Below are 12,032 nucleotides of genomic sequence, written 5' to 3'. Positions count from 1 at the left end.
GATCTGCGATGCTCAGCCATATTCTGTTCGCTATTTTTAATTAAGCTCATCTTGACTCTTGCCTCTCGGGGAGAGAGAGCGCCCCCCACTGCCCTCTAGGGTGCTACCTTGCCGATGGAACAGCAGGGGAAAGGCTGTTGTACCCACAAAACCGAACCTGAGTAGCTTCAGTAAAATAGCAGCTGGTTGAAGGTCAGGAGTATCAAATGGTAAAAAAAAAGTGTGGTCATTTGCCTGCTGTGGATAAAATGTCTGCTAAGCAAATAGATAATGTAAAGTATTTTGCGGGTGTCTGGTTTCACTGATGAATCTGTTGCTTTGTCCCGCCCCCCCCCCCCCACAGCTGGCCACCAATTGCATGCTTGAATCCTCTCCTAAATGTTTTATGTGGCGGATGTATGTATTTTTTTTTATTGACTACACGGCGGTTTTGTTAAGTCATTTAAACCTGTCAGCACTGGTAACTTAAGTGTGTATGTCTGTGTGTATGTGCCTGTGGGTTTGTATTTACCACGTTTGGTATGTTCGCAGTGGTAAAACCTGTAACTTTTTACCTTGTGGGGCAGGAACCCACAATTTTAAACCAACTTTGTAAAATCTGTGACTGCAATCAAAAAACTCAATTTTTTATTTTTTTTTTGGTTACTTATGATTAAGGTAGGGGTAGGGTCAAGGTTATCATAGTTAGGATTGGGGTTATAGAGAGTCCCCACAAAGATATAGATACTGTGTGTGTGTGTGTGTGTGTGTGTGTGAGAGAGAGTGAGTGAGAGAGTGAGTGATTACAGTAAGTGTGGATTCTTCAAGAGTGAAGCCACAGTGGGAGTGAAACTTCACGCCGCTGCAGACTCTGATTTGCACACTTATGCAATTACACAGCGATGTACCAACTCCTGTGGAACCGGACCCAGCCTGCCTCTTCCAAGTGAATTGATGGGGGAAAAATCATTGGAGACGATTCCAGAAAGATCCCTACAATATAGTCTCAAATGTCGAATAACTGGTTTTTTGGCAAAACCAAATATTTAAGCTGTGCCCTGTGACCTTGAAGTCTTATGTTTGCAATTTTTACCTCCCACTCCAAAAAACACCCTCTGATTCCCTATTTAACTGTGGCTGCCTTTGGGTGCATTTTCCCTTCTTTTGCACGGTGGATGTTTGTTTGATGGGGGTGGAGTCTTTGTATAGCACTTCCTGCTACAGAGCGCTATTCAACTGCCACACAATGGGAATGGATTTCCGAAGTCGCGTGCTGGCTGCCGTGTGCGTAGTGGTCGCTCACTCTTCGCACGGTGCTGTTGCGGTTGGGGTGGTTTGTTTTTCCTCTTTTCCCCTTTATTCAGGAGTTTGAGCTACGTGCATGGAGAACAAAAAGAGCCGCCCTGTCAGGGTGGATGCAAGGGGGGCGACTGCGTATTTGGGTATCTGTGGCCTAATTGGGGGTGAAACAGCTATGATCCAGCGGCACAGCAGTTTAATGTGTAAGCGAAACCGTAACAGGGTGGGAGGTGTTGGGGGGTGGGGGGGCTTTCTGCTCTGGAATGCATTTTCTTTTTTTGCGGCAGAACAAACGTATCCAGTTTGGGCTGTCAGAATCACCAGCGGCCGGTAGCAGATCTGTTTGCTTTACCTCCTTGCACTGACACGCAGATAAGCCCACCCCCCCCCCTTTGTCCTTCAGGTTTTAGGCCCATCCCATCCTCCACTCGTTCGTTCCTTTTCTTGCCGATAGTTAAGCATAGGTGTGGTGCGAGTATACTGAGGTATGGGCTTGCTTGGCCCTACGCTCCCTCTTTAATTCCTCATCTCTGCCCCCCCCCCCATTCCCTCCCAGATTGTCTGGCTGCTTGACGGGCGAGTAACTGCGTGCCCCTCTGTGCGGACTGTGGCCTTTTCTCTTCACTCCTCCCCTGTCTCTTCTCAGCAAACCATTTCTTTTGTTCAGCTTGATTCCCTGTGATAATTCTTGTGATGGTCTATAATTATTTGACTCTCTAGGAATCATCTATTTTAAGCACACTGGTGAAATCTCCTCCAGTCTTCCTGCATCCAGCTCTCTTTCTGATGTTGAGTATTTTAAGTTTTCAACCACCAGGCTCAGTTCCTTATCTCCCCCCCTCCCGCCGCATGGGTCACATGGGCACAGGAACAGCTCTCCTGTTCATTCTCGGTTCCTTAATCCCCAGTCATTCGGTTCCAGTTTTTTTTTATATGCATTGTAGATTACATTCTTCACATACTCTCTGCTGTCCACACGGACGACTACATTTCATTAGTGCCAGGCTGGAACTCGTATGAACTCTAGAATGTTTTTGAAATGAAATTAAACCACAGACTGAAATTGATGTAAAACAACATAACAAAATTTTGATTTGTTAATTCCTTTGCTTTATTTCTTTCAAAGTAATAGGGCTTCTCTTTATTGCAGTCGCTGCCATAATTAGCATTGTTCTTGTGTTGTGCCACACTTGACTTGAGGGAAAATAAATCTGTGCGTGTACCACGTAAAATAAGGGGCCCCTGCATTGGGAGGTTCCTGCTATCTCTCAGCTCGCAGTTTGGCGGAATAAGATAAGCAAGAACAGGGACGTGGGACTTCACCGCCTTTATGTACACACTGAAATTCCCCGAATGTGGTATTGTGGGTTTGTCCACAACGCCCCACCCTGCTGGTGGGGGCGGGAGTTGTATAATGCATGCACTTCTTCCTTTGCAAAAGGGTTGCTTGCTTGCTTGCTTGCCTGCTTGTTTGCTTGCTTGTTTGTTTGCTTGTTTAGAGCTTGCCTCCATGTTTCCTTTGGTTATTTGCAGCTACACATGTTTGAAGCAACAGTGCCTAGTGAATCCTTGGTGCTCTGTGCCCATGTTAGCCAATGAAGAACCATGGAGTTGTGCCTCGTTGGAAATCCCACCCTCTGGGAATAGGCTGGTGGGGTGCTATTGTACGAAAGGTGTTCTGTGCTCTAGTGACGACACACAGCGGTCCTCGGTCGCTGGTTCAGTCGTTAACTGACATCGACCCCGTTTCCACCAGTGAGTTGCTGAAGCCAGTGCTGGACTTCCAAGCCGGAACTGGTTGTGACGTTTCCACCAGAAAAAAAAAACTGCCCCCGGGCCAGAAAAAACAGATCCAGCCCGGCACCACAGAAAAGCCGGTCTCAGAATTTGGCACCACAACGTCAGTGAAAGTGGGACGGGCCATCGCATCCAAACCTTCCCCGTTCCTGGAAAATTCAATCTATAACCGAGGCAATAGACAGGTCATACTCGTTCTGCAGCTTATAAAAATTTAAATTCGAAACAGATCAAAATAAATGTATAAAAAAAAATGGAATTCATATCAACTTTACTCTTACTTCCATCTGTAAAATTTTCCATTCTGTTCTTTTTTGAAACCGATGGAAACGCGGCCAGGTTCTCAAAGGGCACCAAGTGAGAACCAGCCCAGCACTGGCACCAACACCGGCTCCGTGTTTGGTGGAAACACAGTAATGGTGTCTTGCCAGGTTCTGAAACGCTATACTTTGTGAACCACATAGGTTACTTTATATGTGCCTTTTCTGCTAACTATTCCTGCACACTTCTGTTAATTATATTGGATGTCTTATTGCTGATGGGTTCCTGGGAAAGATTAACCAGGTTGTAGGAGGTATTTGTCCTGTCCCTGGAGGAGATGTCACAGTGACGGCAGTGATGGTGCTTTTCAGACCTATGGGATGTGACACGTGCTCGTTTTAAGTTCATTTTGATCCTGTACATGTTGGCCAGCACAAGACATGTATGCAATATGTGCTTATTGCATGACATCTTCACTATTTTGTTAAAACTATGTGTTTGACTTGGAATCCCTTATATTTCTCCGCTGAATTTGAACATTTATTTTGGGTTTCTCAAGGTATTTTTCACCCCTTTCTAATCGTGTAAATGTCAGTCTCCACCAATATACCTGGTAAAATTGAACTGATCGCCATCTGCATTTATCCTGCAGTCTGGTGCTAATTTCGGACCGTGCTCTAAACTCGCCCGTAACATCCGGTAGTTTAACAGCCTACAATTGCTAATAACTTTTGAAAACGAGCCAATTTAAAATGTGCCCCTGTGCTCCGGCTAAATTGTTTTCAGCCTAACACCAGACTGCCTGACTGGCGGAGCTACGAATGAAGCCTTTCCCCTGGGCCGTCTGATTATAGTATAATTTTATTTATCTGCTGGCTTCTGGTTAAGACATTCACTGAAGTAATGCAGATGTGATCATTTGATTAGAATGCTTTGATATGTCTTCCGGTTTCTGGCGTTTGATACCGTTCCAGTCCTGTTGGTCAAATGGGTGTCTTCTCAAACGCCTTTATAAACTAGCTGAATTCATCCCCCATCCCTGGCCAGCCTTTCATCAGTTTTTGTCCTCGCCATCTTTCAGTCCCACCCGGTGTGATTCCGTCCGAGATGCGAATGTGGATCCCTTGCCGGCCTGTGTCGATGGAAGCAGCTGCGTGCCGTTTCCTCGCCGTTACCCCGTGACAGATGGATCATTTTCATCCTTAATTGGCTTCCCTCCAATCAGTCATGCGTGGCAGTAACGCAATTAGCCATTCTGTGGCCTGGACGATGAGCCACCTAACTGTATTACGCAATGGGGGGGGGGGGGGCATTAAAAGCGACAATGGCGCAGATTTCAGCAAGGGGGTCTGGGTGACATGGAGATGGTGCGGGAATGAATAGTGGGGGTGGGAGATCAGAGGACTGGGTGGCATTTGAGAGGGAGGAAGCTTAGGGACCTGTGACTGCATGTGGAAATGCGTGTCAGATACATGACAGAGGACAGGAAGTGTGCATCTGGCCTTGGTTTCACAGAGCAGTCATACTTATGGAGTCATTGTCCCTCCCTGCAGTGCTGTGCGTGCCACACTCCAGCCTCATTCTGGGCTGCCGTTGTACCACAGCTGATGTTGAGGGCAGCTCACAGACCACCGCTTCCTGACACACTTGAGGAATTTTAGAGCTTGCGTGCGGCAACAGTCTGCGTACGTGATTCTTACGAGAGCTTCACTATGGGGAGGCGTCGTCTCCACGGCGCCCCCGTCAGCACGGGCTCTTTAATGGCAATTCCTGACAGGTCGGCCTAGCCGGAGGCTACGGGCGTGTTCCACGTTGCGTTCCAGAGCTGCATCTAAACCCTGGCCTCGCTGAAGGCTTCTCGGGGTAACCAGCGTTGTTATGAAATAAGTGTTGATCGGGTTATTGATCATAATGGAAAGCCAATGTGGTGCCGCTGTGATTTGCTCTGGATCATTTGATCGTGTCAAGGTGGGAAGTTCCATAAGTGTAGAGAGAACAGTCAAATTCACATTCCTCAGGGAGCACTTTCTCGACGTCTCATTATGACCAAAACCAGTCTAAACCAGTTCCCTCTTTCTGCTTAATGGCAACGTTAATCCAGCCAAGTCTAATAAGGACCCAGGTTGAATGAAAAGCAATCAAGTTTTGGGTTGTGTACAGTATACAGGCATTGGTGGAGTGTTTAGATGGTGCTGTTGCTGCTGCTGAACCTCCGCCCAGGGACTGGTCCTCCGTCTCCCCCTGGGGGACCTCCGGGGGTGATCTGGCCTGTCAAGGGGAACAGGAAGGAAAAGTCCCATAAAAGTGCTTTACAACGGCTGCCTTTTCATTCCCCCCTGCAGCCAGGCCTCTCAATGGGGCCAACATATCCCCTTTACTCATGCATATGTTTACAAAAGGGCAGCCCAGCAACAACAGCCAGGAGCTGACTAAGTAACACAAAGTTGGCAGCTTCGTCCTGGAGGTGACAGGCTGACCGTAGACGTCTGGGAAGCGGCAGCCTTGCTTGGGAGCCGTATGCCTAGATCTGGTGTTGAACCCGAGAGCATAACAGCTGCATGAAATTCACCTCTTAACTAATATGTCAGTTGCAAAAAGACTTGGGCAAAGATCACTCTTGAGTTGTGGATTTGTATTAAATGTGGATTTTGTATTAATTTCATCATGTTTACTTTGAATGCCAGACAGTCTGTTAATGGGTTTATATTAATAAAAGTATACTTTCAATGTGTTATTTACTAGTTATGTGATGTAAATGTCCTGTTAGTTCTCATTCTTCAAATATTTTTCAGCAGGATGGGGAAAATGAGCACAGTATTTTGGAAATTGATAAGGAACTCAATGCATTATCTCCAGATGCCTTTTGCACTGTTTCATTTTTAATTCCACTTGTCCCTGGAGTGTGCGACCTGTCCAAACGAGGCTCTGGCTTAGCCTGTCCCTCTTCATCTTCATGCAGAATGGGAGTGCGACCTGGAATGATGATGCTGACGGTGGCAGAGGAAGAGGAGAAGCGTCCAGAGACTTTGCCAAAGTATGGCCCTAGAAGACGAATCGGCCCTTCCAATGGCCGACCTACAGCATGTGCTGTGGGCACATTGGCTGCGTTTTCTATTTAATTCAGTTGAATTTATTTTTATATAGAACCTTTCACAACAGTCTCACCCCAAGGTGCTTTACATGGGTTTGTTGTTGTTAATCTGTCCTCATGCAGTATATCAGGCATGGATGTTACTTGAGTACTGTGAAGCTTTTCCAAGGGCCAGGTCCTCCTGAAGATTGCAGAATGATAGACTGTCAATAACTCAACATTCAAATTCTATGAAGTATTCCAGTAAGAAGCTCTCAGATTTGCATCTGTGTCCCTTCTCTCCACAGCTATATGAATTGGACAATGACCCAAACCGCAAAGAGTTTTTGGACGACCTGTTCACCTACATGCAAAAACGAGGTGAGTCTGAGAGGCCAGCTGTCCGCTGTGCTAACTTGATGGTAGCCGTGGAAACCATCTGATAGTATGACGCATGTGGGAAAGTTACTCGAAGAAGCAAAAAAGCATTGGTTTCTTTACCATCCTGCTGCTCACTCTCTGGCTTTTTCTGTAAAAGCCAAACCCTGTTTTTTCAGATCTGCTCTTCCAAGTATTAGCAGCCCATAAAATTGCTATTTTTATCTTATCCTGGTGGTGAAGCCATGGGGCTGGTTTTTTAATGGCTTATTCTGCTCAAGAAATTCCTGTCGAATGTAGAATTTGACACTTGATATTGGCAGCTGATAAACGCCCTCTTAAACTGTTTGTTTGTAGTGGGAGTTTTTCACGTGTGGCTTCTAAACGTGGGTTTGTTTGACCTAGATATTTAGCGACAGTAGACCGCTGTGAAAGCAGCTCTGGAAGAACTGGTGTTTCCAGAAGCTTTAGACCGTCGGTTTTGATACTAATCAGCATTGTCTTTGAGCTTGCCGAGTGTGCGGAGTAGCTCTATGTCTTGTGCTCATTTACTGGGGCTGGTTTATAATGGCACCCGGGTGAATTTGTTTAGCTCCATTGTCGGTGCCCCCCTTCCCTCCCAACTTGGTGCTCCTTGACATCTGGAAGACACATGTCAGTAGATGGCAGTTTTTCTATCGGTGCGTCTGATTCTTTTGGTCAGTCCCTCTTATTTGCTTTCGGTTTTCTGTTCTCGTCTCCGCAAGGTTTTGCATTTGACATGCGAGAGGCCTCGTCCCAAGTCGACCTAATTAAGAAACCTCTAATCAAGTCAAATCTAACCAATAAGTGTATGAGTAAATGCAACTTTAAAGTAATGATTTTTGTTTGTAGTGAATAGTTGTGGTTTTTTGCTATTGGTTTGGTGGTTGCTCGCTGATTTAACAAATTATCTTCAAGGCGTCTTGGTATCAAATTGGGACGGGGGGTCGTACGGAGGAATCCAAGTGCTTCTCTGCTGAAACCCCTAAGTTAAGCTCCAGAGATGGCGATCTGGGCCGTAATCCTCTTAGCGGTGCTGTCCCAGGTGTGGCTTCCACGGTAAACATTCCTCCTTCCCCGTGACTTGAAGGAACAGCCACCGTTTACTCCCGGTCTCTTGCGTCACTTCTGAATGCCACTAGGATGATCCTTCTCCTTAATCAAGGTCTCAGTTGCAGTAATGCAAGATTAATGTAAGATCTTTGATGCCAAACACCCCCATGAAAGGCTCATCATTTAGTCCTTAGTGGCCCTGCATTAAATTGTAGCACAAATAATCAGAATTGTTTTAGTTTGCATGTTTGCAGCTGTTTCCCCCACACACACAGACTGCACCACACAGTCGAAAAACCAAGTTAATTGTTATTTCTAAACTGCCCATTGTGTATATGTTTGTCCCAGTCTTACTGTTATTGGTAATGGATGATAGGCCTGTTTTCTTCCAGTACACTGACACAATTGTTCTGGTTTGTTGTATTGTGGAGCTCGGAACCTGGTCTCTGGCTTGTGGACTTGCTCAACTTCGTAGGCAAAAAACACCAGATAATATGTGTGTATGACATGTAAATGTACTCTGGGTTTAGTACATGTAACACAAGTAATGTGACACTCCCCAAACACGACTGAACTTTTAAGAACGGTTTCCATGGTTATGTTATAATAGGTCTGTTGCAATGGGCTTCTTTCTGTAATGTAACAACCATGTTGTGTGGGACACGGTGCCCATTTTTCACAAAGGCTATATCCATATTATGCGTTTTTTGTTTTAATTTTCAAATTGGTTTTTTAAACGCCGTTTATGCTATTAAAAATAATTCCCACGCTAAACTGTTTCACCTGCGCCGATGGTCAGGGTACCTGTAATCCGAGTGACACCGTAAATTGCCATCGAGCTTAAATATTTTAATGAGCCATTAACCTCTTTCAGAAGGTTCGAATCCAGCAGATGGGCGACTGTTTGCCCACGGCACCCCAGAAGTCCCCTCGGGGCTATTGGGAAGGGATGGGGGCTACAGGCCAGGCCGCGAAACACTTTACTACGTGGTATAAAAGAGGCAGAGCAGAGTGAGGAGACGGCAGCGTTGACAGAAGATGATTAATGGCACTGTGTGTGATGGACACATTGATAGTGTGACACTGAAATTGGAGTAGCAGGAAGCGGGGAGGCGGGATATGAAATGGTCGTGATATTAGTCATTTGGACATCAGTTTAATGCATAGCCCCCCCCCCCCCATCTCATCATACTGGGCCTATTGAGTCTCTGGAATAGAGAGGAAGTCCTGGCTCATTCGTGGGGGGCAGGAAGGTGACGCAGGGTCGGCTTCGCGTGGGAGCAGGATGGAAATCATTCTTCACATCTCAATGGCCAGCAGGCCCAGTAGCTTCCTTTGATCCTTTCTGCGGAGATGTCAGGAGGGTTTTCTGAAAGTGACATCATGCAACCAAGCACCAGTGCTTAGTGTCCAGGAGGCATATGGTCAGCTTTTATATTTTGTTTGTTGCTTTCTTAAATCTTATTTGTCTCCCAGTCTTTACTTTCTTCTTGGTATTTTGGTATTTGCACGGCGGAGTCCTCTGCCACTCCTACCCTTGCCTCACTCATTCTCTGTATTCATCGTGCTGTGGGCTTCTTGCCGAAATGTGACACTGTTTGGGGATGGTGGGGTAGCCCAGCTACACTTCAGAACGCGAGAAAGGTGAGGCGGGGTGGGGGGGGAGGGGGTTAGGAGCCCAGAGAGTGAGGCTGTATCAAGGGGCCCCCTGGTTTCTGATGAGGATGATTAATGAGCTCCTGAGATTTGGGGCACAGCCTTTGAAATGGGCGCTGTGATGGACAGCAGAGACAGACTGAGAGAGCCGCGTGCCTCAGGTTGGGAGGGGACGATTAGTGGAGGCTGGGGGGGTGACCTAAGGCGTACTTCAGTCTCTTCTGCTCCATGGAGGGACGACGTTCATAAATCCATAGGGTGAAAACGGACAAACAGGGACGGGGAACCCCGTCGTTTGGTTACTGCAACCACCTTCCCAGTTCTTTTAGGAGCGTGAAAGAGGCTCTCATTTAGAGCATTCAGTGTTACTTATTTAAAATGTTTTATTTATAGGTCGTGGCAGGTTTTGCATTATTAATCAATCAGCCTGAGTGGGTTCTGGTCCAGTGTGTAGCAGAGACTCCTGTCCTGCCAGCACAGCAAGAGAGAAGCAGCTGTCTTGCATCCACGCCACAAATCACCTGAGATCTCCCCTCCCCCCGGAGAGACAGACAGACAGACAGACACACACACACACACACACACACACACACACACACACACACACACACACACACACACACACACACTGTTATGTTAGGGACTTTTCTTTGTAAGACTCTCACACGCATCGTTCACCATCAGTGCCTTTTATCTTTGTTCATCAAGTAAGAGGTTTTGAAATAAACTTGTTCTTTGGCAGCGACCCTGACTAGGCTTCGTGGTTAGAAGATGGATGGATAGGCGGTTCCCTTTGTCAGATATACATAATTGTATGATATTAAGTATGTGCATTGGTTTGACCTCAATACGCTGAAAGTTCTTATGGCTTTCCATCTGTTTGTCATTTCCTCAATGGGGTGGTTTATAAGTGCTATGATACGCGATACTCTATACTGTGAAAGATTATATAAGTGTACAATGTTGATATAGCTGAGAATTGAGACTGGCAATTCATATAGTTTTGCACTTGCGCATTTGTTTTGCAATTGGATGGATTTGATTCTTGTTAGGCGTTCACAAGCCGCTCCTATTTCTCTCGACGCCCGTTGACATATGGCGTTCCTCTTCCTCCTTTCCGGAGTCTTGAGCTCCGCTCCCACGGAGCCACCTCCATTGGCTTATTGATCCCGCTCGGCAGGCCCAAAAACTGCGCTCCTGATGAGCCGAGTTGATGGCTTTATCTGTCCGTCACATGGCACATTGATTTCTTTGTGGATCGTCTTCATAATAGGGTTGGGGGCGGGTGGGCAGGGCCCTGGGGGTTGGGGGTGAACCATCAGCGAGGCGCCATCAGGTGAAGTTGCTTCTCTTCTGAACTTAGTACGACTAGGTCATGGTAGGAAGAAGTACAAACCCTATTTCCACAGCTAAAAAGCCATTCTCAGTTGAACTGCTCTCACTCTCATCTATGAATATGTATAAAGAAATGGCCACTTATGTCCTACTCCATTCATAATCTGTATAATTAAGCATTTAGAAATGAGTTGTATGTGATCTGTGAGGCAGTCGCTCTGTAGTTGTCTGGAAGAGGCCAGTGCAGGGAATATGCTTCTAGGCTGTGTACAGACAGTCTGGCTGCTCCTCAATTCAGGTGCCTTTCCTTGTATCCATCCCACCTTCAGCAGCAAACACCCCAGTGCTGTATCTGTCCCCAACCACTTTGTTCAGTCGTAATTCAAATAACCTTTCAGAAACTGCAAGCGCCGGCTTCTTTGTCTTGGGGTCAGAGAATACTGTCGTCTTGCCACATTTCCAAAGAGCTTGATAGAGGTGGTGTCTGGTGGTGTTTTTGGAAACCTGGCGCAACAGAGATGCCTGCAAGGCCTGCAATTGTTCCGTGGTTATTCTTGGTGGGGGGGGGGGGGATCCAACCTCCCCCTTATCCTGGGGGGCAAAATGCATATGCGTCCTCTACCTGTCAGGTTGTCAACTGCTCCATACCCTTTGAATTTCTGAATAATTGTCCTGCCAGTGCTCAGTGGTACATTTAAGCTTTGGTGGATCTTCTTGTAGCCATTACCTGATTTATGAAGGTCTGTGAACATCTGTCTGTTTTGAACTGCCAGCTCTTTTGTTTTCTCCATGGTGCTGGATGACAAAGGGTTTTTGCTTGTGTGTCACCTCATTTTTATATTCTAGTTTAACATCCGGAAGTGATGTCATAAGTTTCTTAAAACGTAGATGAAGGTGAATATATCTAGTTTAAATTTGGTGAGTTGTATTTCCCATTTTTTTGGGGTGCCATTAATAGTAAAACCTTTTTTTTTTTTTTTTTTGAGGAAATACTTTATTAATTTAATTAAAAATCTATTTTGTTGGTGTTCCCATAAAGAATATGTTTTGTCACGTGTTGGCATCATGAGTTTCTCTCGAATGCTGTTTTTCGTAGATTAGTGCATTTCCTCTTTAGGGGTGTCTAACTCTGGGGCCCTCTGTACACACAGGGCTTCACTCCGCATCCTTACGTAAAGGGGTT

General features: G+C 46.1%; 1 protein-coding gene across 2 annotated transcripts in view; it reads left to right on the top strand.

Moving 5' to 3' along the window:
- Nucleotides 1-12,032, top strand: part of arid3b (AT-rich interactive domain 3B) — a 41,346-nt gene that overhangs the window by 13,579 nt on the left and 15,735 nt on the right. For both annotated transcript variants that reach the window (XM_072698132.1, XM_072698131.1), the window contains 2 exons: nucleotides 6,296-6,370; nucleotides 6,715-6,787. In XM_072698132.1, coding sequence (XP_072554233.1) covers nucleotides 6,296-6,370; nucleotides 6,715-6,787 — 148 coding nt within the window. The remainder of the gene's footprint in view (nucleotides 1-6,295; nucleotides 6,371-6,714; nucleotides 6,788-12,032) is intronic.

This window comes from Paramormyrops kingsleyae, chromosome 13, assembly GCF_048594095.1.
Source record: "Paramormyrops kingsleyae isolate MSU_618 chromosome 13, PKINGS_0.4, whole genome shotgun sequence".
In the NCBI taxonomy this organism is placed as follows: domain Eukaryota; kingdom Metazoa; phylum Chordata; class Actinopteri; order Osteoglossiformes; family Mormyridae; genus Paramormyrops; species Paramormyrops kingsleyae.
The sequence above is the reverse complement of the archived record's forward strand: the minus strand, read 5'-3'. Positions and strand labels throughout refer to the sequence as shown.